The sequence below is a fragment of the Zonotrichia leucophrys genome, chromosome 14 (genome assembly GCF_028769735.1).
Source record: "Zonotrichia leucophrys gambelii isolate GWCS_2022_RI chromosome 14, RI_Zleu_2.0, whole genome shotgun sequence".
NCBI lineage: Eukaryota > Metazoa > Chordata > Aves > Passeriformes > Passerellidae > Zonotrichia > Zonotrichia leucophrys.
Window position 1 is genome coordinate 14,012,255 of NC_088184.1, and position 26,035 is coordinate 14,038,289.

The window sequence follows — 26,035 nt, forward strand, 5'->3', positions numbered from 1 at the left end:
TCACACACTCAGGGTGCTGGGGGGATAAGGGGGTTGGCCATGCTGGTGGCACCCACCAGGCTGCCCCTGCCCCGCTCCCACTCCCCAAACCCTGACTCATTGCACCCCCACCCTCCCACTCCATGCGGCGCTGGCACTGCTGGGCTGGGGACACCTGGTCCTGCTGTCCAGGACCCCCCAAAACCCACCCTGCTGCCTGTGCTTGGCCTCACCAGCACCCCTTCTGTGGCTCCTCTCGTGGGGGCTCTGCTCCCTGGGCTTGTGCTGAACCCCACAGCTCTGCGTGCTGAACCGGAGGAGGAGGAGGAGGAGGCATTTGCTTCCTCCCTCCACCTGGGCCTGGCTCACCCCTCACTGCCCTGGGTTTGCTCAACTCTCTCGACTTTTGCTTCGTGGCCACCTCAGTGGGGCTGGGGGACTGCCCAACACTTTGGTGACCCCTGCCCACGTCCCCAGGCTCCACAGCCCATCTCTGTGTCACCCTGACACAGGTAGCAACCAGCCCAGGGTGACCCAGCTCCAAATCTCATCCTACAAGCAGCCCCTGGCTGTCCCCCAGCCTCTGCAGCATCCTGCAAAGGGGGGCACACTGCTGGTCCCATCCATGTCCCCACAGAGCCAGCGCCCCATGTCCCCACACCTCTTGTGTCCCCTCCATCCCACCCACCCCAAGGTTTGCTGGCCACACAATGTCTGTTGTTTCAGCAGCTGCCTCGGACACAGGACTGAAAAACTAAAAAGAGGAGGTGAGAAAAAAAATTTAAAAAGGGAGAAATAATAATAATAAAAATAATTAATTTAAAGGAAAAAAAAATCCCGTGTCCTTGGCAGTGTTGCCTGAAATCTGGCTATTTTTAGTGACATCTTGTACATATGACTGTAAAATGGTAAACCGTGTGTATTATATATTGCCTCATTATATAGTGTATATATATGTATACATATACATATATATAATATATATGAAGACTGTAAATGTTAAGACTAGTGTTCTTATTAGTATATTGCTTCACACTGAAGATTGTGTGTAACAAGCTGTTTCTAAAAGATGTTTATTTTCCTTAAGAGTAAAAAAACAGGTCATTGCATTCAGAGCGTCAATAAAGATACAACGATTGTTTTGGAAGTACGTGGCGCCCTGCTCGTGGCCTCACTTTATCCTTGGGGGGCTGCTGGGGTCCCCCCCGGGCTGTGACAGCACCCCTGGGACACCACGGGGTAAAGAGGGGGTGCTTGGGGTCCCGCAGCACCCAGTGTCCCCACCCCTTGCCCCCCACTTTTGGTGCCAGTCCCCCTCCAATCCAGCACACACCAGTATAAATAATCAGCTTTAATTGTCTGTACAAAACTCTCCAACTATGAAAATACCGTTTAAAAAGGGAAAAGGGGAGTGGGGGGAGGCCAGGGGAGGGGTCTATGTACAAGAGGGGGTGAAGCAAGGACACAGGGGCGCCCACCAGCCCCCCAGGAGCCCCGTGCCACCCTGCCAGCCCTTCTCCCAAAGCCTGTCCGTGCTCGGGGGGGTGGCAGCTCTTAATGGGGAGGAGGGGGATCAGTGCTGGGGGGTCGGGGGTGGGCGGGGGTCCCCTCTTGCCTGCCGTGGGCACGGCTGGGCAGGGGGCACTCCCCGCTGCCAGGGGTAAGCCAACCCCAAACCCAGGGGGTCCTGCAGCAGGGGGACCCTTGGGGGGCCAGGCAGAGACCCCGGGGTGGGGGGTGGGCACGGAGGGGCACTGGTGACACGGGGGGATGCGGGTGGCACTGGGGGGGGGGCGGGTGGCACCGGGGGTCGCTGCCGCGCTGCCGGGCCCTGCAATACCGCGACAGTGTCACTAGAGGGCGCCACGGGCCGTCCCCACGCGGGCTGGGGACACGGGCACGGCCGGGGGGGGCGGGGGGAGCCCACCCTGGGTACCCCCCCCGAGGGGCTGCGACCCCGCACCCCCGCACCCGCCAGGCACCACCCGACCCCTCCCCACCCACCCCCTCACCCCCCAAAGCGCTGCCTAACATCACCCTGCGGGGAAACTGAGGCACGGCCTCCCGCCGCCCCGCATTCCGCACCCACGGCGGGTGGCGGGGGGCTGGCGGCCCCTTCCCCACCTATCCCGACGTGACGGTGGTGCCGCTGCCCAGCTTGATGATCATCTGCTGGCAGTCGTGCAGGGTGCGGCGGTCGCCCAGCTTGTCCAGCGTGCGGGCGGCCTCGGCCAGCATCCCCACGCGCTGGCCCGGGCCCGCCAGGAAGCTGGGCGGGAGGTAGCAGCAGGCCAGCAGCAGCGCCTCGGCGTGCTCCCGGGCCGTGGGGTGGCTTTCTGGCTCGCCAGCTGCAGGGGACAGAGCCCAGGTCAGCACTGAAGGCACTGAATAAATCTCGGGGGGGATCGCAGGGGGATGGGGTTATTGGTGCCACCACCAATGGAGGGGCTGGGAGCTCACGTGGCCCAGCTCTTGGGGTGCTGCAGGTGGGGTGTCCCACCCCCTGACCCACCATCTGTGGGGCTGGAGTGCTGCAGGTGGGAAAGGGGTGTCCCACCCTATATCTCACCCCATATCCCATCATCCAAGCTTGCTGTGGGTGCACAATGGGGATTCCCACAACCCAACGCTTGTGGGGGCTGCTGTAGGTGTGGTTCAGTGTCCCCCACTCCATTTCCCGTCCTCCAAGGTGGTGACAGAGGTATCCCACCCCATGTCCCTCCACCCAACGTGCTGGGGTGCTGTGGGTGCACAGCGATGTGTCCCCTTTGTGTCCCACCACATATCCCACAGCCTGGGCTGCTGGGGTGCTGCAGGTGAGGAGCGAGGTGTCCCACCCTGTGTCCCACCCCGTGTCCCACCCTGTGTCCCACCCCGTGTCTCACCCCATGCCCACCCCGTGCCCACCTGTTTTGCTGCCCTGCACCCCTCTCCTCCGCAGGCTGCGGTCCAGCAGCTGGTGGGTGCGCGTGGGGCTGGCCCGGGCCATCAGCCTGGCCGTGGCTTCGTGCAGGAACACCTGGATGGAGGGACAGTGAGCACAGGCAGGTGCAGGGCACCGGGGCACCCTGCAGGGGACAGGAGCGGGGCTCACCCGGCGCATGGCGGGCCGCAGGGTCTGTGCCAGGCGCCGCAGGCTGCTCAGGTCCTGCTGGAAGCCGCGGAGCTCCAGGGCTGACGCCTGGTAGAGGCAGCTGCGCTGCTGGCTCGCCCCCATCTGCTGCTGCCACAGGTTGGTGCGGGTGACCAGCAGCAGGTCACAGAGCAGGAGCTGCACCGCCTGCGGGGACAAAGGGAGCGGGGTGAGCACGGGGTGGGACAGACAGACGGACGGGGGTGCCGGGGAGGTGGCTGCGGGCAGGCGCTGCTGCGCGGGACCCCCGCCGGGCTGCATGGCAGGGGCATTGCACTCCCAGTCTGACACATGCAATGCAACTACAATGCACCCCCGCGAGGGTCGGGGGCACCTCCCGCCAGGGCTGGGGGCTGGCGGCCGCCTCGTCCCTCCCCAGCCCGGCTCACCTTGTCGATGGTGCCCTTGGGGGGGCTGCCCAGCTCCAGGCTCTCCCGCAGGCAGCTGCTGGCCTTCTCACAGTGGCCCAAGGTGGTCTGGCTCCCGTCCTGTTTGCTCAGCAAGGCACGGACAGCTCGGAAAGAGTGCAGGGCAGCGCGGGGAAGGGGCTTCCTGCAAGGTGGAGGGGGCGTGGTGAGCTCCTTCCTCAACACACACCAGGTGCTCCAAGTGTGTTCAGCGAGGCCGTGCCAGTCCAATGGGGATGGGAGACATGCAATGAAGTGCCACCCCTGTCCCCAGTGTCCCCAGCACTCACTCAGAGCTCTGCAGTGCCCGGGGCATGGTCTCCACCAGCGGGTAGAGGCGCTCAGCCCCTTCCTCATCTCCCTGCAGCCAGTGGATAACGATGCCGATGAAGGACGCCCACCACTTGGACACGGGGTCGGTGCCTGCAGGGTGGGAGAGACACAGGAGCAGGGTGTTTCCACTCCCATGGCCCCTCACATGAAGTGACCCCAGTGGGGGACACGCCAGCCTCACCTGTGACAGCCGCCAAGCCGGAGGCGATGGAAGGTGTGGGGCCAGGTGTGCCACTGACATCCGAGCAGCCGTTGAGCAGCTGGAGGTACTCGAGGGCATCGGAGAAGCGCCTGTGAAAGGGGCTGTGAGGGGGCTGCCCCCATGGCAGGCAGGGGGAGGAGGTGCCCAGCCCAGCACTCACCCCTCTCCCTGGGCAGTGGGACGGCCGGGCTCAGGCATGGCCACGCAGCACAGCGCCTTCTCCAGGAGGTGCTCACGGAACAGCTGGGTCACCTGGGCCAGCGGGTCCACTGGGGCACAGAGATGGGGTCAGCAGGTACACCACACCCCAAAACAGGGGGTGCGGGGGGTTTGGGAGCTTGGGGTCACCTGGGTTGCCGGCGGAGCTGTAGATGGTTTCCCTGGGGACACCTTTGACCGCCCAGTCCCCGTCAACAAAGAAGCGATGGCCCAAGGGGTGGCAGAGCCACTGCATGGCGGGGGGCACGGCCCCACCATGGGACAAGGCCACACGCCGGGCGCTGCAGAGGAAGGGACGCTGTGGGGAGAGCAGGAGGTCAGGAAGGACCTGAGATCCCAGTCCCAGGGGACACAGGGGACACCCCAGTGCCCCACACTCACCGCCAGGAAGTGGAAGCAGCGGTGCAGGCTGGCCTTGATGCGCAGGGCAGCCGCCACGTAGATCTCAGCCAGCGCTGCCACAGAGATGGCGTCACCGGCACACTCAGCCAGGTTGACAGCGCTCAGTGCCAGGTTGATGGCCAGCAGATGTCCCCCAGCCTGCTTCCCTATAGGAATGGGGACAGGAGGCTCAGCCACGGGGTCAGGGGGTTGTGGGGACACGCACACGGGTCTTGTCCCTCAGCCCCAGGGCGCGGGGCCATACCGGCGAGGTGCAGCTGGTGCAGGCGGTGATAAGCCATGGCAGCATCGCGGGCACTCTGGCGGACGTGGGCAGGGGGCGGCGGGTCCGGACGCAGCCCCCCGGCGCGGGCAGCCAGCCAGCGACCCACCCAGAGGCGCTGGAGCAGGTGGCGCAGCAGGGTCCAGAGCAGGCTGCAGGCCAGGTCCCCGTGGGACGCCGGCAGCGGCCGCCCCAGCGCCCCGAGCGCCGTGCGCAGGTGCTGGGCCCCCTGCGCGAAGTCTCCCTGCACCAGAGACACACGGTCAGCGTGGGCAGGAGCAGGGACAGGGCAGGACAGGGGACACGGGGCTCATGGGACATACCCGGTCGAGGTCGAGGTCGGCCTGCCGGCGGTGCCGCCAGAAGAGGATGGAGGGCTCGGAGTGCGGGCGCGTGACGGGCTCCCCGCAGACGAACAGCCGCACCACCGCGCCCAGCACCAGCGCCACGTTCAGGGCCCAGAAGGCCAGTGTGGGCCACAGCCACTGCGTCCACCCCCACGCGTCCTCTGTGCAGGGATGGGGTCAGCAACACCCCGCCAGTGCTGCCCTGTGCCCACCCCAGGGTCTCCATCCAGTGGCCTTCATCCCATGTCCACCAAAGAGCCTCCACCCAGTTATGTCCACCCCGACAGATTCCACCCCGATGGTCTCTGCCTCACACACACCCCAGGATATCCATTCTGGTGGCCTTCACCCTGTGCCCATCCCAGCAACATCCACCCAATGGCCTCTGTCCCATGTTCACCCCAATCATCTCCTGTCTCAGACCTACCCCAAGACTCCCATCCTGATGGCCTTCACCCCGGTCCACCATGATCACCTCCACAGTGACGGTCACCACTCTGATGCCCCCATCCCTCATGCCAACACCAACAGCCTTGAGCCAGGTAGCTCCTACCATACACCCACCCCAACATCGTGCCCCTTGACCTCTTCACCTCAACAGCCTCTAGCCCTTGCCCACCCTGACAGCCTCCATCCCAATGTCCCCCACTCCAGACCAGAGCTTACCCGAAGTGCCAGACTGAGCCATGATGCTCCTGCCAGGACCAGCGGTGTCCTGGCTCCCCAAGGGGGCTGGGGAGGCAGAACCCCGGAGCAGGGAGGCCAGGGGGTTGAAGGAGAGGCAGAGGAAGACGAAGGCGCAGAGCGCCATGCGGGAGCGGTCCAGCATTCCCTGGCTGCTGGGCGAGGGTGGTGGCTGCTCCTGCTTCACCTGCACGGGCAGAGCTGCTGTGAGCCTGGGACATGGGCACGGATGTGGGGTGGGGGACACAGGTATGGGATAGAGGGCATGGGATATAGGGCACAGCATCCAGAGCATGGGGTACATGGCATGGAATACAGGTGTAGTGATGGGGGATAGGCATGGGACATAGGCAATGGGATATAGGGCATGGGATATAGGGCAGGGTGATTAGGCACAGGCTGGAATACAGGGGAATGGATTTCAGGGTATAGGCATGGAGCACAGAGCACATTTTAAAGTAGAACAAACTCCACCTAGCCCCAAATGATGTGAGGAGCAGCCTCAGAGAACAAGACCAGGGCTCTCAGCTCTTTCCCCATCTGGTACACTTTGCCCTGGGCACCTCCTATGTGAAGCAGCAGATCCTCTGCCCCACTCAGGGCAGGGAGATCCCCCCAGCCCTCCCTCACCTTGCCATGGGCACAGAGGGGGCTCTCAGGCTCTGAGTCGCTGCTGCTGTTGCTGCTGCCCCCGCTGAGTGAGAGTGGGCTGCTGTGGGATGGCGAGCCCACGTCTGAGGGCGGCGGTGTCAGCATCTCCATCACCTCTGCCTTCACCACCTCCATGGGGGCCTCCGCCTTGGCCCCCCGGCTGCTGTGGGTCCCCAGGTCCTTCACAGGCTCTGCAAGAAGCAGAGAAAGCTGATGGCTGCCTGGGGGCACGGAGCCAAGCCCCCCACCACTACAGCTGCCCTTCCACTCACGGTTCTTCTGCATGGCCATCTTCAGGGCGAGGTTCTCCTGCTTCAGCTTCTGGTTGCTCTGCTGCAGGAAGCGGATGTACTCGATTGCCTTCCTCAGGATCGCCGACTTGTTGAGCTGCCAGTGACCATAACAGTTCAACCCAAATTCCAGCCAAACCCTCCCCATTACCCAGCCCTGCCCCACCAAGCCCTGCTCCCACCTTGGCCTCGGTGCCCACCACCAGGTCCTTGAGCTCCACGATCTTGTCGTTGATGGAGGAGCGGTAGCGCTTCTCGATGGCGTTGTGGGCCGTGCGCTTCTCTCCGCGGCTCTGCAGCAGCGCCGGCTTCCCGCTGGGTGCCAGCCGGTTGATGGGCAGCTTCTCTGCATCCACCACCAGCGGCACCGTGGCCAGGATGGTCCCTCCGCTCACCAGCGCCTGCAGGGTGCAGGGTGAGGTCAGGGATGCTCCTGGAGCTCCTCCCCACCTTGCAGTGCCCCGGTGGTGGCACCTACCGGCACCTGGAGCGGCGTGGCCGAGCCGCTGGCGCTGGTGGCCAGGGAGGCGATGGTGGAAGTCTTGGCGCTGCTGGCATCTGTCTTGACGGCCGTGAGCAGCAGGGAGTCAGCCTTGATGAAGTGGGGCTGCAGGAGAACCTGAGGGGCAGAGGGGGTCAGCAGGGCTCTGGGGGTCAGCGGGGCTCTGGGGGTCAGCGGGGCTCTGGGGGTCAGCGGGGCTCTGGGGGTCACCGGGACCCCCAGCCCTGGCGCTGGGCTTACCGGCACTGACTGGATCTGCGGTGACACAGATGGGGTGCTGGGGGCTGCGGGGGCCAGGAGCTGCTGGGGTGCCACGTTCTGCACGGGGCCGGGCACTGTCACGGGCTGGCTGGGTTGTGGGGCGGGCAGAGGGCTTGGCAGGGTCTGCCCCGCACTGCCAGGCTGCACAGCTGGGCATGGAGCAGAGGACAGCGTTAAGAGAGCCCCTGGTACCAGCCCCATCCTGCAGGGACACATCCCCCTCCAGCTACACTTTCACCCCGGGAACCCCGATCCCTCCCTGCACCCCAAATGCTCACCTGAGAAGCTGTGCTGGTTCTGGTAGCTCACCATGGGCTGGGCAGTGAAGGGGCTGGGGGACGCAGGGACAAAGCTGGGGGCCAGCATGACACCGGGCTGGGGCTGGGGCTGGCTCTGGCTGCTGGGCACCACCGACGGCTCCTCCTTGACGCCCAGGGCGGGCGCGGGCAGCAGCGGGGCCGGGGGCGGCGGGGTGAAGGTGCCCATGCCGGGGGGCCCCGCGAAGGCGCTGCCGGTGGGCGCCTTGCTGGGGGCCAGGAAGGTGCTGAGGGTGCCCGGAGCGGAGGGAAGCCCCGGGGGCACGGCGCTGTCCGGGGCACTGAACGGGGAGTCGAACAGCCCCGAGAAGTCATTGTCCGGCGTGTTGATCAGCTGCAGCATGTCTGTAAAACACACCCCCGGCGCCGTCAGATGCTGCCCCGCACCGCCCAAGGCGGGCTTGGGCTGGTCCCGTCCTGCCCTCCCCGCAGTGTAGCGTTTAGGGGGCAGATCCCCATAATCCAGAGGCAAAATTCCCTGAGCCATGAATCTGCTGTGGCCTGTTCCTCTAAGCCTCCCACCCATCCCATTGGGGAAACTGAGGCACGGCGCTCAAAACAGGGGTGTCAGGGCTTGGCCAACAGCAGTCAGCATTTTTCAGCCTGGTCTGGGAGTGGCAGGGCACATCTCAGCGTGTCTCTGATATTGAGGGGGGCTTGTGCCAGCTCATTCATTCATTTATTCTGTCCTGGGAACGCCGAGAATGCCCAAATCAGCGCCGGTATCAGGGGAGGGGGCGCTCAGGCTGGGACAGCGGGGTGGCACCCCCAGGATGTGCCAGACCCCAGTGCCAGATGTGTTTGATCACAACAGCCCTCGGGAGGGCAGCTGGGCAAGCACAGGGCTAAAACAGCCTGGGCGGGGGTCTCTCCCATCAGCGGCACCTCGGGGTCTGTGTGACACCTCCGCTGAGGTGTCCTGGGATGTTCCCACCATGTCCCCATCGCGGTACCCCACCCACGGGGGCACACAGACCCCAGCACACCCCACACTCCGGTACCCCCAGGCTCATCACCCCCCTGCACGCACAGACCCCGGGGTACCCCCAGGGGATCCCCACATACACAGCCCCGGATGTCCCCACCGAGCCACACAGCGCCCGCACACCGCCCTCCTCCCCATGGGCTGCAGCCTCCGAGAGAACCGCCACACGAGGAGGAGGAGGAGGAGGCTGGAGAGGCGGGGGTACCTTCAAAGGTGCACTCCATGGAGGTGGGAGCCGAGGGGTCCCCGGCAGGAGGCGGCAGCCCCCGCTCAGCCCCGTGCCCGGCAGCGGAGAGGCCCCGGGATATTTTAAAGCCATGTTCTCGCCTCCTCCCCGGCGCCCTCCCCGCGCTGCCCGCGCCAGGGCTGGAGCGCGGCCGGGGATGGGGTGATGCGACTCCGCCAATCGCCGCCTGCGCGCCCGCCGGCCGCCCCCGGACAGCCCCGGCGCCCAAGGTGAGCCCGGCAGCGCCGGGTTACTGGCGGGCACTCGCCGCCGGCCGCCCGCGGTTACTCGGGGTCACCCCCGCGTTACCCTTGTGCCCCATCGCCCCCTCCCCAGCCCGCGGTGAGACCCCCCCATTCATTGCCCAGGGGTCACCCCTGCGTTACCCCTGTGCCCCATCGCCCCCTCCCCAGCCCGCTGTGAGACCCCCCCATTCATTGCCCAGGGGTCACCCCTGCGTTACCCCCTCTGCCCCATCGCCCCCTCCCCAGCCCCGCACTCATTGCCCAGGGGTCACCCCGCAGTGTAACACAGCACTGTTACACCCCAAAACCCACCCAGCCCTCGGCATCCCGCCCTGTGCAGGTGGGTGTCCTTCCGGGGGGCTCCCAGCCCGCCCTGACACTCAGAGACCCCCTCCCACCCCACAAGGTTCCCTCGTGGTCCAGAGCAAAGTCTGGGGTTGCAGAGAGGGGCTGGTCCCTCCTGTCCCCCCTCACACTTCCCATTGCCCAGCCTGGCACCCTCCTGGCACTTTCCAGGTGTTTCTATCCTGTGGCACCCACTGCCACCCACGCCTCCAGCAGGACAATGGGCACCCACCAGGGCCACCGTGGGAAGCTGTGGGTCAGACCCACTCGTCTGTGGGTCCTGGCAGGTCCCAGCAGGCTCAGGGCACCCACATCCGTGGGCACACATCCCACATCACCCTGGGGTCGGTACAGGGATGAGGGACAAGCCGTGGTCAGGCAGGGACAGGTGACAAACCCACTCTGGGGAGCTGTGGGGTGCGAGGTGTCCCGGCTGGCTGTGATACAAAGGAGCGTGGCAAAACCCCACAGTGGGGAAACCTCATCCCATACGGCAGCACTCAGCCCTGGCACAGCTCCTGCTTCCCTGCCCACGCCAAAACCTCGCCAAGAAAAGCAGGTGGCACCTGGATCTGCTTTGATCCACCCCGGCTGCCACTGCGATCAACCTGCAGACCTGGGGTGCCATCTCCACCCCGGGTCTCGGGGGAGAGACCCCCACGGACCACCCACAGCCAGGGGCTGGAAGTCCCGTGCCCGCCTTGCTGCTGTTCCACCGGCCCTGCTGGATGGTGTGGATCCACAGAGCTGGTGGAGCACGTGGCAAAGGTGGGTGCAGGGCTTGCCGGGAGCTGGGATCCCCAATTTTTTGAGATCCCAAATTTTTTGAGATCCCAAATTTTTTGGGATCCCCAATTTTTTGCTAAAGCCTTGGAAGCACTGAACTCAGCAAGCGTGGTGCTATTGCTATGATGGTGGGAAGTGGGTCTCTTTGAGGAATGTGTCCCTTTGGGAAGCGGGTTCCCTCCGGGAATGGTTCCCTGGGTTCATGCCCATCTCACGGAGCCCGGAGCGGCGGGGAGGCGGGTGGGAGCCTGGTGGCGGTGCCAGCCCCCAGAGCCGCCCATCCCAGCCCCCGCCGGTTGGATGGGTTGGATGGGAGAGCCCCGGAGCCCTGGAGGGAACGACCGAGAGTAACCCCGCCGGTGACGTCACGAGGGGGCGGGGCCACCGGCGGCACGATGCTGTGACCGGGACCGGGGGGAGCGTCGGGGCTGTCCCGGTAGTGGCACCCCCAGCCCGGGGGTCCCGGGGTCCCGTGTGCCCCCACGCCGAGCCCCCCGCTCTGCAGCGGCCCCCGGTAACGGGGCCAGAGCGGTTCTGCACCGACTCCGCTCCAGCGGCCCGGTGTGCCCCCTCCCCACGCCGGGCCCGGCACCGAGCCCGCTCCGCCGACCGTGCACCGAGTTCTGGTTCTGCACCGGTCCCGCTGTCCCGGCCAAACGCCGGTACCAAGTTCCCTGACCGTGCACCGAGCCCGGACCCCCCGGGCACGGCCATGCACCGAGCGCGCCTGCCCATTCACCGAGCCCCGGTTACACCCCCAGCCCGGTACCGGGCACGCACCGAGCCCCGGCCATGCCTCCAGCTCGGTCCTGACCTTGCACCGAGCCTGGTTACACCCCCAGCCCTGTCCCGGTGGGCCCCAAGCCCCGCTCATCCCCCCAGCCATGCCCCGATCACGCTCCGGGAGCCGGTACCGCACCGTGCCCAGCCCCGGCCGCGCACCGAGCCCGCTTTCCCCCAGTCCGGTTCCCCGCATCACAGCCCGGTCCCGGCCATGCAGCGAGCCCCAGGACTGCACCGGGCCCGCAGCCCCGCCGCGCACCGAGCCCCGGTTTTACCCCCGGCCCGCTCCCGGTCATGCCCCGAGCCCCCGCCCCGCCGGGCCCCGTCCCCGCCGCTCCGCACCGTCGATGTCGCTGAGCAGGGCCGTGTCGATGTCGCTGGCCCCGGAGAGGCCGAGGGTCGGTGCCAGCCCCTCCAGGGCCGCGTCGTCGAAGGCGAGAGCGCTCATCCCGGCGGCTCCGGCGGCTCCGGCGGCTCCGGTGGCTCTCGGTGTCTCCGGTGGCTCCGGCGGCTCGGGCGGCTCAGGGGTGGCGGGGCCGCCCGCCCGCCATGGCCGCGCTGGCCCGGGCACAGCACCACGGCTTCGAGCCGCCAAGTTGCTCCCGCGAACCGTGCCCGGAGCTGCCACCGGGCGGGGAGGGCGGCGGGGATGGATGGAGGCGGGGCCGCCGCCGTGTCCCGCCCCGCGCCGCCTCCCCGCGCCGCCCGCCGCACCGGGACCCCCGGCGGCACCGAGCGGGGACCCTCGGGAACACCGGGCACGGACCCCGCGGCACCGCGCTGCGAGCTGGGAGCGGGGCTGGGAGCAGCGCAGGCTGCGACCCCCGAGCAGGACACCGTCCTCAGGGGATGTCAGTGACCCCAGGGGATGTCACCAAGCCCCGGGGGTGTCACTGACCCCTGGGGATGTCACTGACCCCAGGGGATGGGCACCGAGCCCGAGGAAGAGACACTGAGCCCGAGAAAATCATCGATCCCTGGGGTTGTCAATGAGCCCTGGGGACATCATTCACTCCTGGGGACACGCAGCCACCCCTGGGGACAGGCAGCCACCCCTGGGGACAGGCACCAAACCCTGGGGACAGGCACCAAACCCCTGGCTGGGCTCTGAACACCTGGGCTGGGCACGGAGCCCCCTCAGTCCCAGCCGGGCATGCAGGGAGCAGCTCGGGGAGCCCATGGGGACAGGTGGTGGCCGTGGCTGCAGAAGCCTCTCTGCACGTCGGGTGCCACGTGCCAGGGCGAGGCTGGGCCTCTGAACCAACCCTTCAAGGGCCCTGGGCCTTCCCTGTGCCAGCTGCAGGGCTCAGAGCACGTCCCACCTGTGCTGCCCACCCATGGCAAGGCCCAGCGTGGGAGAAGCTGTCACCCCCCTGGTTAGGGACACACCAGTGCTGCTCTGTGAGCCTCAGCTGAGCCCATGCATCCTCCTGGGGACCATCAATTGTGGGATCCAGGAAAAATGTTGGTGCCATTGGGATCAGGGCTGTGGCTGCTGCCCAAGCGTGGCAGGTCTCATGCCAGGAAAATGCCATGCCCTGTGCCCTGCAGGGCTCCATGATCTGTCCTGCTACTGGGGTTCATTCAGGACTAGAAAATGTGCTGCAACATCAGCTCTTTGGAAGTTTTCCTCCTTCTCTTCTGTGCCACCAAGCACAATCTGAGGCTACCTTGGAATTCATTAAACCTGGCTACAACTTAGACACTTCCCTTCGGCCTTACTGGTTCCCACTTGGTGGCACAGCAGGCACCCCTCTGCAAAACAGGGCCCCCCTGTGTGGCACAGAGCACCCCAGGGCACCACACCGAGCTGGGCAGCAGAGCTGGAGCTGCACAGCCCTGCTTGTCCCCTCTGCACCCTCACCCCACTGCACCTCCTCCATCTGGGGACACTGACCTGTGCCCGAGCTGGGGACGAGCCCAGGGAATCCTGGCTCAGCTCTGTGCCAGCAGCTGGGGCAGCATCAGCCCTCGGACATCCCTGAGCGGAGCAAACACCACTGGGGGAGCAGCGAACACATGATCGGGAGAGCCGTGACCCGCCGTGGCTCACGCAGGGAGCCTTGGGCTTCTTCCCCCCTTGTGCATCCCACCTTGTGCTTCCCCCCTTGTCCTTCCCTTCCTTGTGCATCCCCACCTTGTGCTTCCCTTCCCCCCCCTTGTTTTTCCCACCTTGTGCTTCCCTTCCTTGTGCTTTCCCCCTTGTTCTTCCCTCCTTGTGCTTCCCCCCGTTTTTATTGGGGTCACTGCAGACAAGCCAGGCTCCGTGGTGGTGGCGTGTCCCTCTCCTCGCTGCAGTCCCTGTGCTGTGCGAGGCCAGGGCAGGTTTCCAGGGCTGGGGAGATGGATGTGCCGTGGCCCCCGTGGATTTAGAGCAGCCTTGCGCAAGCATGGGGGTCACAGACCTTTAATAACCCATGCAAGATCCGGGGCACAGCCTTCCCTGAGGGATGCAGAGGGACAAACCCACACAAACGCAGAAGGGGGAATAACACACCTAAACCCAGCTTAACTTTTGCACAAGCTGCGTGCAAAGCTGGATTTTGCCAGGCCCCATCCCCATCCCATCCAGAGGGTCCGAGGATGCCGGGAGCCCACCGGCGTTGCTGTCCCTGCCCCTGGGCTCCCCCAGCCACCCTCAGCATCCTCCGCGCACCGGGGAGGAGCAGGCGGCTCCAGGGCCGGCTTTGGGGCCGACGATTCCGCTCGGGGTGGGGCTGCCGGGGGTTGCGGAGCAGGGAAAACCCCGCCCGTAGGACCAGGGCCACGCAGCCAATAGGCAGAGCGGGGCGAGTGGAGTGATTCTGCATCACGGCCCGCGATTACATCATGTCAGTCCTGCGGGGATGGCGGCCCGGCCACGTGGGCGCTCCGGAGTCGCTGAGACGTTTTCCTGAGCTCAGGCTGGGAGGAAACCGCAGCATGAGAAAGAAAACAAACCGGCCCCGGCACGGTTGGGCTCTGGCCACCGGGGCTACCGAGCCGGCCGGGCAGGCTGGTGCGGCTCCGCGGGCATCGGGAGCATCTCCATCCGCGAGCGGCTCCGGCCGTGCTGAGCCCGAACGCGGCAGCCCCAGAACGGAGCGTCCCCGTCCTGCTGCCCCTCGCTCTCCCAGAGCGAGCCCCCGGCTGTTTGCCACCTGCCAGCACACCTCAAACAGCGTGCCATGCTCCGTGCCCAGCCTCTGGCACCCTGCCTGCCCCGGGGCTTGTTTTGCTCCGGCAGAACGCGGCGTTAATCATTAATTTGTGTCGCAAACCGATTCAGAAGCCTCTTCTCTCCTTCACTGCGTGTAACTCGGCTTTGCCAACTGTCCTTTCCTGAGCTGCCAGCTTTGGTGACACTCCAGTGCAGCCCCCACTGCAGGTTTATTTACCCTCGGGTTAAATGGGGAAAGGTAAATGACCTGTGGCCATTTCCTATTTGCACTGGCATCCAAACCTGCTGCCCAATGCCAGACAGCAGTGACACTCAGCTTGCCCCAGGCTCTGCCCACGTGGGGCTTGGTGCCATGCTCTGTGCCCAGCTGGCAGCCCACGGTGGAGGGCAGTGATGGGGATCAGTGCCATGCTCTGTGCCCAGCTGGCAGCCCATGGTGGAGGGCAATGTGTGATGTGTGGAAGCCCCCAGACCATGGTGGGAGTTTGCACAGTTGCTGTGGGAGCAGGCTGGGAGAAGAGAATCCCATCAGGGTGCACAAACCTGGGCTCAGTTTGGGGAGTTGGATCACCAGAGGCTGGAGGGGCACACAGGGGAAAGGCAGGTCCCTGTGTGCTTGTGCTGTTCCTACACTCTTCCCTTTGCACCTGCTCTGGCCCCTGTTGAAGGCAGAATTTGGGGTTTTTGAGGGTTTTCCTTCATGAGTGTAACTGTGGGAATACAGAGGACAATGTGGTGGAGCCCCTGGAAGGAACAGCCTCCTGCTCCCACATCCCCCACTCCCAAATCCCCAACTCCCACATCCCCCACTCCCAAAACCCCTGCTCCCAAATCCCCAACTCCTAAATCCCCACTCCCAAATCCCCCACTCCCACAGCCCCCATTCCCACAGCCCCTCCTGCCCAGCGCTGGACATTTCTGACCCGGTGCTTTTTGTGTGATTCTGCCCTGTCAGGGCAGCAGCAGCAGCTCCACACCTTTCCCAGCAGATCCAGGCCAGGAGCCTCCCTGAATGTACCCAGGCACATGATCAGTGAGGGGTAAACAAGCTGGGGCAGGGCTGTTTAATGCTAATCTGTAGCTACAGGGAGGGGAAACTCTGTAGCTATTCCAGCTATTCCACACCCCCGTTTCCCAGATTTAATGGGAGTGGATCTCCACGTGTAGAACAGAGGGCACCATTCTGCCAGCCTGGTTTGGTTTTGGCCAATGCCACTTCTCTGGGGTTCCTAAGCTGGTGTTCCCTCTCTGCCTATCAAAGCCACCATCATAATGGGGATGTTGGAACAAATTCCAGGCTGATGAGTCAGGAAAGTGGTCCTTGGATGGGCTGGAAACATCACCCATCTCTTTCCAGGTCACCAGGGGGGTGACCCACAGTTGCCCTCCAAGGACTATCAGTTAAGCCCTGCCAGGTGGGCAGGCATCCCACCGAGCACCCAGGTTGTCACCCACCCATGTGTCTGCCTGATGCCACCCTCCAAAGATGTGCCACAATTTAGTGGGACACAAACTTAGCAGCACTGGCAACACAGCACCGAGGGCAGCACGAGCCATAGAGTGACACAAAGAGCAACTGCTGGGGACAAACCTTCTCCCATGGGAATACCCAGGTTCTGTCTCCTGGAGGAGAACAAGGACTCCCAGTTTTGCCATCTGGTGGGTACCCAAGGGCTGCACATGTCCCCTGTGCTCAGGCCAGGCAGTGGAGCCAAATGAGTCCCCAGCTGACAGACAGACAGACAGACAGACAGACAATAGCAGCCCCAGCTCACACTAACAGTGTATTTATTGGAATATCTCACATGCAGGAACCAAGGAGATGATTTCTGGAGCAAGTTAAACAATGGCAGATTAATACAGTTGTCTCATCCTTAACAGAAACACCTTCTACTTGAATACAGTGATGTTTTAGTGTTGGGTTTCTCTGCTTCTTGTGTATTTTGTTTCTCTTTACATAGTCAATCTCTTTAAACAGTTATGTCCCCTCTCTCCCCCTACCCCATTCCCAAACAAAAAAATATCCAGTATCTTCAGTAAATAAATATTATCCACTTTTATCTGGAAAGCCTACAGCTGTAATATACAGAGAAGCTATTACACAGGTTACGTTTGTAGGGTTAACAACAGCTCATAGGAACATGTAGGGAACGAGGAGCTCGTACTCATAAAAACACGGAGCAGGGTGGGAATTCTGGAGTAGTGCGTTTGCCACGGGCTGAAGAGAACCAGCAGCAGAGCCTGGTGCTGCTCAAGGCCAGCTGGCTCCTGGTGACACACAGCCTCACCTCTCTCCAGGTGAGCAGGAGGAAGAGGAGGAGCTGTGTGGAAGCTGGGGCAGGCACAGCCTGCTCTGGAGGCTGTGGCTTGGGATGGGTGGCTGGGAGGGGATCTGTGGGCACCTCGTCTCCTGTGCTGGTGGGAGCTCACAGCAGAGGAAGGGTTACCTCCAACACAGCTCTAAATCCACTCACTGCTTCACTATTTCCATAAAAATAACTGTTCTGAGCTGTTTTTTTCCGGGGGAGGCTCTGCAAGGCTTGTGGTCAGCCCTGAGGAGGTAAACAATGACAGGGCTGGATGGGGATGGACGGCAATGGAGACAGCACAAGCAGCTCCCACTCCAGGGCTCCCAGCCGCCACAGGAGACTCAACAGCTCACTGGATGGAACAGAGCGTTGGAAATCCATCTTGTTTGCTCTGCTGGGCTGCACATGCTGTCCCTGTAGGTGACACCAGGAGAGCAGGGACAGGCTGTGCTGGCCAGGAGGGAGCATCACCCCTGCCCTGGGCCTGAAACCATGGCCTGGATCTGTTCTTCCACCACTGGAGGGAAACATCTTGCCACCACAGCCAGCTCCCAGGCCTCCATTTTAAAGTGGAAACAGCCAATGTATCCCATCAAAAAATGCTGAATGAAGCCAAACAAACAGAAATCCTCACTAAAAAAAATCCTTCAGCTTGGAGGTGCAAGACCAGCCCTGGGAATGACAGAGCTGGTTTGAGCAGCACATCCTAGGGATGGAGGTGTGACAATCAGAAGGGAAAAGGTTTGTTGGAGGCTACGTGAGGGTCCCAGTAAGGACCAGTCTCAGCATTTATGCTGTTCCCTTTAGAGACACCGTGCTACGTTTTTATGAGCAGTTCTCCTATGAGCCTTACTTACACCCTAAACACCCTAAATGTCTGTACAGCACATTGTTACCTATTACACCTGCTGAAGATGCAGCTGAAATCTACACAGAACAATTTTAAAAAAACCCAAAACCCAAAGGATATATTTAAATAGAAACCATTGATTCCTTACATCTCAGCACATGAAGAGTTAACAGAAGAGGTTAAAAAACACACTGGAAAGAAAATATATAGACAAAATAAATATTTTAACCTAGAACAGGGCACGATTAGACCTTACAAAGGACCCCGAGAATAATTTAGTGTCATTGAGTGCCAAGCTGTGATTCCTAATATGCCTAGAAAGCACTGGGATGTTATTTCTTATGGAAAGTGGATCAGGCTGCAGCTCCATCCCTGTTCTCCCAGGCATTGGAGCCACATGAGTCCTCTGCCCACTTGCACAGAGGAAGCACTTAAGGGTGAAAGCAGAGGAGGGATAAATGGAGAAGTTGGTCCCCTGAAGTGAAAAACCCCTTCCCTTTGCATCAAACAGTTCCCACTGCTCCAGTTTTCAGCAGACCACAAGAGGACAGGGAAGATGAGAGATCCTGATACAGGACATTTGGGAAGCTCTAGCGTAGCTCTTGTATTTGTTAAAGAAGGTTTTGGGCTAAACCACCTGCTCTGCCACACTCTGTTCCCTTTGGTGCTTCCAGCCCTGAGAGCCCAGTGTGGTGGATTTGGGCTCCAGATCCATCCCAGGTCTTTCCAGAAGTGCATTTCCTGCCTAGGAAGGCATCTCCTGGGAGCTGCCCTACTTCCAGCAAAGCCACCACTTGTGCTGGTGGCACCTGCCACTCCCTGCAAGCTTTCCAGAGGATAATGCACAGTGTCAGCAGGGACCACGGGTTGCCTGGGGCTGCACACACCAAAAGAGCCCCCTGAGCTCTGCCAACACACTTTGCTCTGTATTTCCCCACAGCCCCAGCCTATTCTCATTCCACCTCTTTTCCTCCCAGCTGGAGAGAGCAATCACCGACAGCTCTGCAGAATCTTCCAGAAAGGGACCAGATTCTCCCTAAAGCAACACCTTGGAGGTCCCAGGACAGGTTTAGTGTGACAGAAAAAAGCATTAAATGGGGCTTGGTGACAGTGACATCCGTGCCACTCTGCACCATCTGACAGTGTCCCATGCCTGAGCAAAGCGATTATCCCCTCTGGCTTGGCAGGGAAGCTGGATTAACATGCTTAGAATCACCTGATGTGGCCATTTACAGGGTCAATGTGCTTCAAGGATTTAGAAGAGAAAATACACACTGAAAACACCCACGGAGCTTTCTGCACTGACAGGAATACCAGCAATTCATTCTGTGCTGGCAAGACTGCTCAGGCCATCACCAGATGCCATCTGAAATCAAATCAGCCTTGCCACAGAAGTTTCCTCAGCTCTCTGGGAGCTGGTGGCCACATCTGACATGCTGCAGCAAGCTGGCAGTGCCAATCCCTGAGCGTTGGGCTCACCTTGTGTTGAGCAGTGAGGGCAGTGGGTGAGAGCAGAAGTGTGCAATGCAGCCAAGGCAGAGTGCTCCATTGGCCATGGAGAAGATGGAATGGGAGAAAGCCTCTGCAGACCCACACAGTAGGAGGGATTCAACTGGAGTGGGGAGAAAAGCTTGATCTCCAAGTTATCTCCATCCTTGAACTGGTTTTGCCTGTCCATTTGTAAGCTGTGCTACACAGAGCAGTGTTGAGGTGTCACATCAGCACAGAGGGGTGGCAGGACAGCCCTGCCTGGGCCCAGCTACATATGGAGGGATCCTGGAAGAGGCTACAGGCAGGGCAGGACAGAGAAGACAATGAGCAGGGAGAGCACAGAGTGAAACCTGACCTGGGATGGCCTGGAAATCCTGCACCAAACAACACTTCCCTTCAAAGATTAATGTGTCCGCTGTCAAAGTCCATCAGCGCTGCAGTCAGGCATTTGGTAACAGGCTTTGTGTGTCACAACGTCCCAAAGGGGGTGGTCCTCAGAGAGCGTGGTATGGGCTGATAAAATGCTATGCTCAGATAAAAGCTTCTATCACTTGGCCTAGAACAACTTTCAAGAGAGCCTGACACACATCAGCATCCTGGGAAGCTCAGACATGTCAGGTCAGAAGGAGGTTGCCTAAGCCAAGGAACACCCTGAGGAAGAGGGGCTGGAGCCTGCTGCCTGCACGGGCTTTTAGCTGATAAAGTGCCTCTCTGTCAGGATGGGAGATTCTCCTGCCATGCACTGCTCAGCTCTCTCTTTGATCCTGCCATCCTGCACCACTGGCTTCCTCCCAAGGAACGCGCTGGGGGACGCGGCCGTGGCTGCAGCTCCAGCCCTGCCTGTCAGCCCAGCAAGGCAGGCACACATGCTGGAATCCCTTTGGCAGCCCCAGAGGAGCAGGAATCCTGGCCATGCCTCTGGCAAGCAAGGGAATACGTTTGTTTGCACAGAGACTGCAGCCCCGTAGGAGCTGGGAGTTAATGAAGGGCAGAAGGATCAAAAGACATTCCAAAAATCACAAATAGCACGGTCACAATCATTTCAGCACTTTCTCAGGCCTAAAGCTGGAAGGAGATGAGGAGTTTCACCTCCAGCACAGGCTGGCACAGCTAATCCCTCCATGGTAACCACTTCCCTCAGCGTTCCATACAAACCTCTGAGGTTTGCTCTTTTCCTCATGCCTATCCCCAAGAACCAGCATATCTGTCCTACCAGGCATGGCAGGGAATCCAGGAAGCTCAGTTCACACCCAATCCATGAACAAGTCCCATCCATCTGCACGGATGTTTACACCAAATGCAGAGCTCTAGAGTCACCAAAGAAGGAATCTAAGGTAAGGAGAAAATAACCAAGCTATTTTAAAAGGCAAACACACCAGGAAAATTCCTGTGTGAGAATGGTCTCCCAAAGAGCGAGGTGCTTCCTGTGCCATCGTTACAGCATCCACTTAGCCCAGCATTTTCCATCCTTATCAACTGCCAGAGCTACTGGACATGGCCAACAGACTGCTTCAAATTAGAGCAAGCCCAGATAAAACACAAGGCAAAAAATACCCTGTGAGATTTAGAAATGAAACGCCACAGAAAGTGGGGAAAAGCGACCACCATATGGTACCAGGAGATGTGTGAGTGGGAGAGTAAAGGATTTTAACTTGTGAAGCACATGTTGAAAGGGGAACAGTTGTTCCTTGCTGTCGAATCCAACACGAAAGCCAATACATTAACATTTTATCTAAAAATAAAGACACACTCCTCCTGAACATTCCAGCTCAGTCAATTACATGCTGATTGACAGAGCCGTCTACTTGGCAGGACCTGCCTACAGAAGAGGATGATCCCTACATAAATTGAAGGGCAAGGCTGCTCTCTTCCCCCTGGGCTTTTGTTTCAGCCCAGTGTGACGTACTCGTGCATTCTGAAGGGGTTTTCAGCATCAAGAGCTGGTTTTGTGCAGCTGGGACAGGAAGGAGGGGATTAAGCGAGTGCTGGAGAATCGTGGTCTGGCAGGAATAGTGTTGGATTTAAATAGAAAGAGTCAGCTCGTGGGGGTGGATCATTTGGGGAGGGAGGGAAGGAGAAGCAAACTATGGAATGGGGGGGACGGGAGTCGTTGTTAGCCAAGGGCTGTGGGAGGACAGAGTGGCCGTGCGGCGACATCGGCCGGGCGGAGCGCGGGGGCGGAGGGAGGGCGGCTCCGCCACCTTCACAGTGCAAAGAGGGCGTCCTCCGAGCGCTCCTGCTTTTTCCTGCTGGAAGGATTTGTCGGAGGGGTGGGGGCTTCCAGGGGAGGGGACGGCAGGTTGGGAACCATCTCCGCCGCTTTGGCTCGCTCTTCTAAAAATTTGTCAAACTCTGCAATGTAAAAACAGAAGGAAGACGGGTAAGGATGAGGGCCGTGGGTTTGGCCCCAGGGACAGAGGTTGGCAGGGGCTGAAATTCCAGGGCCTGGCATCCTGTCGGGCTGTGTTTGCAGGCACGAATAGTGGTACAGCCTGACTTCCTCGGGAAAGGGTACAGCCGTCCTTGGAGACACCCGAGCTCAGGCAGCAGCTGGAATCAAACCACACTGTGCCACCGGCTGCGACAGAACCAGGGAAACATCATTCCAAAGGGCTGAGCAGCTTGGGGACACATTCCTGCTGGCACAAACACGGAGCACAGCCAAGGAAGATGGCAGGGAAGCACTTACAGCCAGGAGGGCTCCCCACACCATAAATAGGAACCTTTTGCTGTGAAATGCTCTCCTCCCGCCTTTCTGAGCATGGAAGCATTTGCTGGGGAACATCAGGCTGGGAGAAGGCAGCACCTCAGCAGGGATCAAAGCAAATTCCGTCTGAGCACTAACCTGGGAATGGCTCATAGCCAGGGGCATCTCTGCTTACCTTCACTGGTCACTCCCTCTTCCAGTTCGTTGCCTTTCTGCAATGGAACAAAAAGGCACATGAGCACAGGCACTGCCTCCCTTCCCTGTCATCCCCTCCACCTTTAATACAACTGGACAGTTTCCACCACTTGTTTCCACATATTAACCATGGGAGCAGGGTGACCTGGGGAAATCACAGGGCTCCCACCTCAGAGGCCAGCGGGGACTGACATTTCACTGTGCTGCAGAGCAGGAGGGCGAGCACTGAGGTGCCTCTCAAGATTGCTGGTGGACAGCTAAGCTTTCCCTGTTGGATCTGAATGTCAGTCCAGCGCTGTTTCCCCTTCAGACACTAATTCTGGTCCAAATCTGAGCTGTGTGAGTCACACACACACTGTACCAGATGGCATCTTTTCTGTCACACAGTCCTTTAAAAAGTCAGCTGTGGTTTGCATTGTGTCTTCAAATAAAATGCCCTTTTAGCTGACAAAGGACACGTGCAAAATTGTTTGGGGTCAACATTCCTCTTGTGAGAGTTCGTTTTAGGCTTCATACAAAAATATAGCAGCTTTCATGTGCCCATGCTGCACAAAGACAAGAGCAGGGTGAGCTGCATGAAGGATACTGACAGCAGTTGGTGTTTGTCCATCAGAATCAAAGGCTGGGAATGCCACAGGGTCACTGCATTTCCACCAGTTTGTGCACTTCAATGTGCTTTTCAAATAATAAAATTAAAAGTCCAGGGACAGGCATCCTTGTCAATCTATCAGGATGTTTAAGATGGGTAAAAATACTGGTTGAAAACCTCATGTTGAAACTGCTTTGAAAAGGAAGGTATTTTCTATACTTGGCTTCTCTGCCAGGAGTGGGAACACACTGGCTGTCCTCACATTTTAGAGCCTGAGCATCTCCTGGCTTCCTACTGCACTGAGCTTCCAAAGGTTCACACAGCAGCCTCTTCACAGGCAGAGCTGCTGTTTGTCCCAGTGTACCCCAAAAAAGGGTAAGGAAATACCAATTATCTAACCTAACCTGCAGCTTCCTCAACTGGGAAGCAGAGAATTGAAATGAGCTGTTAACAAAACAAGGAGGAGGGGACCCAGAGGGAAAAACAAAAATCCAGTCCAAATATTCACAGGCATCTCTGTGCTGTGGGGGGACACACAGGCTGGGATGGGGACCCAGGGACATCCCCAGGCTTGCTCAGGCATTTCCAGGACACTTCTCTGCTTTGTTCCTTTTGAGCAAGTCTGTGCTGGGGATGACTGATGCACAGAGCTACCTCCATATCTCTCCATCAGATCTCCTCTCCCTCTAAATTAATTTAAATGGCAAAGACAAAAGTTTATTGGTTAAGCAGAGTGGACATGCTACATTTACTGTATTTCTTTAACAAAATGAGGCCAGTTTGTAATGAAATTTGAAAGTGACTCCTGTAGCAAGGCCTGACAAAACCTACCTGCAGCAGTAGGTACCCAGTGACATTTCAGAGCCAGCCAGTCAGTCTGCCTAAATCAAACACTGAACCTGGAATCAAACACTGAACCTGGAATCTGTTTCAGCACTTCAGGCACCTCGGGAGAGCTGCAGAATTTTCTTCCTTCCCGTAGAGCCAGCTCCTCCAGTGCCAGAGCACAGGCTGACGTGCCAGAGCGTGCCTGCAGCTCTGCTGAATCCCACAGCTCCCAGCTGGAGCTGAGCAGGCAGCTCAGGGGGCTGGGGGACACCCTAAGGAGTTGGGGGTTTTCTGCCTCAAGCTGGGAGAATGGAAGGAGATGATCCTTGGGGATGTGGTGAGTGCAAGTGCAGTTCACTAAAACCATGTTGAAAAGAACAGTGTGAACACAGCCCGCCACCCACCCCCCAAAATGCACTTGGCTGATTTGAGTCATGTGCTTACACTGAAAAAAACCAAAATAGAATAAATGTGTATTAGTTTATCCTGCTTAAACCAAATGTGTGTTGGAACAGCAAAACAAACTCCAGGGTGAAGGCAAAGCTACTTTTAGTTCTGCTTTTTGTTTGTTTGTTTAATAATTACTAGACAATAATCATTTAGGAGAAAGTTATAAACACTGAAGAGAGACTGTTATAAATTTTTATTATTACTATTATGAAACATGTCAAGATTGCCTGCCAGTTTAACAAAGACATCTTGATTTGAAAGGAATCTAAGCCCTGATCCAGCATCTCTTAAAAGCATGCCTCAACATAAGCATGAACTTAGATCCTGTCTAAATAATGAAGCTTTAAACATGGACTTTAAAAAAAATTCAGGCCATATTTAATGCTTCCCTATTTGAGGATCAGAATCCCACATTTTCTGGAACATATGCTGTTCTGTGATGTTCACATGGAGAAGGGAAAATAAAACAGTTCAGAAAAAAAGTGTTTTGATTGAATTGCTGAACACGACCCTGACTCCTCCTGCTTAGATATTCCCTTCAAAGGGAACCAAACTCTCTGTTTGGGAAGTTTCACAGCTTCCTGCTATGAGAAGTACCAGGAACTCAGCAATGCATTGAAAGTTACCCGTGCAAGTGAAAAATGAAAATATAAAGAGTCTCACCAAGTCGGTACTGAGCCACTCCTCAATGTCATCCATGACAGAGGACTGTGCAACAGGGATCTAGGGAGTGCAGCGAGAGAACAGCAAGGCAGGCAAAAACCAAAACACATCCACAATCATGGCCACAGAGCGATGGAAAACGCCAGAAATAAGATTAAAAACAAAACAAAAACAAAGATGTAAGATGTGCTGGAAAAAAAAAAAAAAGAAGGCAACAAAATATAAATGGCATTTCAAATAAAGAAACAACTTGGAAAGGAAATTATGAACAACAAGGCTAAAAAAAACAGGAGAAAGATTATGGGGAATGACGTGACTGGATGCCAGTGTAAGATGAGTAACTTCTCGACCACATATTAAAACCATCAAGGTGGACTGATGATTCTAATCTTGATCGTGAAATGCTTTTAAGGGTAGAATACTGGATATCAGTTAGGTTTTGAAATGTTAAATTTACACCTTTTGTTTTTATAAAATGGGTATTAGCCACAGTGAAGGGTTAGAAAAAAGAGGGGCTCAAAGTCTTCAGGCAACACTCCTATGAAAACAAATTGGTTTTCCGTGCAGGTGGAGAAGTCAGAGCTCAAGGTACAGTCATGCTTCCTCCCAGATCCTCCTCCCACCACACCACCAAGCCCTGGCAAGCCCTGGCACAAGGGTTTAAAGCAAAACTGTCCCAGCTCCCAGTTCCCACTCCTCAGCCAAAGGTGACACCTTTGGCAGAGCCCAGCATGTGCCAGTGCAAAGTGTGGGGTCTCAGGTGAGGAAGAGGATGGGGCAGAGGAGGAGAGCACAGCCCCAGAGCTGCAGCAGGGCTCTCCAGAGCAGCTCAGGCTCCAGGGATAGTTTAACACTCAGGCATGGAAGGTTTGCCTCTGCTCCTGCAGTGGAACTGCTCATGGTACCAGTGTGATTACACCAGGCAGCACAGAGGCAGCTGAAGGGCAGCGATGTCACACAGTGCTGAGGGTAACTGGGTCAGCAAAGGGAAATTACTGAGTATTAGGTGTAGAATTTCCTGACTTAACTACACTGCTTAAATACAGCAGAGGCCTGCCGAGGTAAACAGGAAAACACCACAATAGATCTGGTAAGGACAACCTGAGAAATAGTTGGAAAACAATGTCAGACATGTGAGTTCCAGGCCAGGGCATGGCAGCTGAGCAGGGAGGAGACCTGGCACTGCTAGAGGGACTCTCCTAGGCAGAAAAGGTGTCAGAGGTTCCCCACAGCTTTGCCTGAAACCTCTCACAGGAATCCTACACTAGGAGTGATAAAAAACCTTGTGGATGTGGTTAGGACATGGTTTAGTTGTGGCCTTGGCAGTGGTGGGTTAATGGTTGGACCTGATGGTCTTGGAGGTCTTTTCCAACCTTATGACTCTGTGATTCAATATGAAAAGCTGGAAGAGGCTCTGCAGATTAATTTCCTGGG

The 26,035-nt window shown here is 58.9% G+C and overlaps 2 protein-coding genes across 6 annotated transcripts in view; both read right to left on the bottom strand.

Annotated features, from left to right (window-relative positions):
- Nucleotides 1-1,127: 1,127 nt before the first annotated feature.
- On the bottom strand, nucleotides 1,128-12,013 carry SREBF1 (sterol regulatory element binding transcription factor 1). Of its 2 annotated transcripts, none has more exons than XM_064726276.1 (19): nucleotides 11,702-12,013; nucleotides 7,951-8,334; nucleotides 7,652-7,821; nucleotides 7,388-7,528; nucleotides 7,092-7,310; nucleotides 6,892-7,006; nucleotides 6,599-6,810; nucleotides 5,951-6,155; nucleotides 5,261-5,445; nucleotides 4,920-5,181; nucleotides 4,655-4,821; nucleotides 4,403-4,571; nucleotides 4,215-4,323; nucleotides 4,034-4,143; nucleotides 3,810-3,942; nucleotides 3,502-3,664; nucleotides 3,074-3,259; nucleotides 2,887-2,998; nucleotides 1,128-2,327 (listed from the first exon to the last, which is right to left on the bottom strand). In XM_064726276.1, the coding sequence occupies exons 1-19, from the start codon at nucleotides 11,805-11,807 to the stop codon at nucleotides 2,104-2,106; spliced, it is 3,372 nt and encodes a 1,123-aa protein (XP_064582346.1). In that variant the 5' UTR covers nucleotides 11,808-12,013; the 3' UTR covers nucleotides 1,128-2,103. The 2 variants fall into 2 exon arrangements, with proteins under 2 accessions (XP_064582346.1, XP_064582349.1); XM_064726279.1 differs by lacking the exon at nucleotides 11,702-12,013 and adding an exon at nucleotides 9,180-9,360.
- A 4,277-nt stretch (nucleotides 12,014-16,290) lies between these two features.
- The window catches only part of TOM1L2 (target of myb1 like 2 membrane trafficking protein), a 56,293-nt gene continuing 46,548 nt past the window's right edge, over nucleotides 16,291-26,035 (bottom strand). For 2 of the 4 annotated variants that reach the window (XM_064726241.1, XM_064726239.1), the window contains 3 exons: nucleotides 24,602-24,661; nucleotides 22,052-22,088; nucleotides 16,291-21,521 (listed from right to left, as the gene is read on the bottom strand). In XM_064726241.1, coding sequence (XP_064582311.1) covers nucleotides 21,373-21,521; nucleotides 22,052-22,088; nucleotides 24,602-24,661 — 246 coding nt within the window. In that variant the 3' untranslated portion in view covers nucleotides 16,291-21,372. The remainder of the gene's footprint in view (nucleotides 21,522-22,051; nucleotides 22,089-24,601; nucleotides 24,662-26,035) is intronic. The other 2 variants (XM_064726242.1, XM_064726240.1) reach the window with 1 other exon arrangement.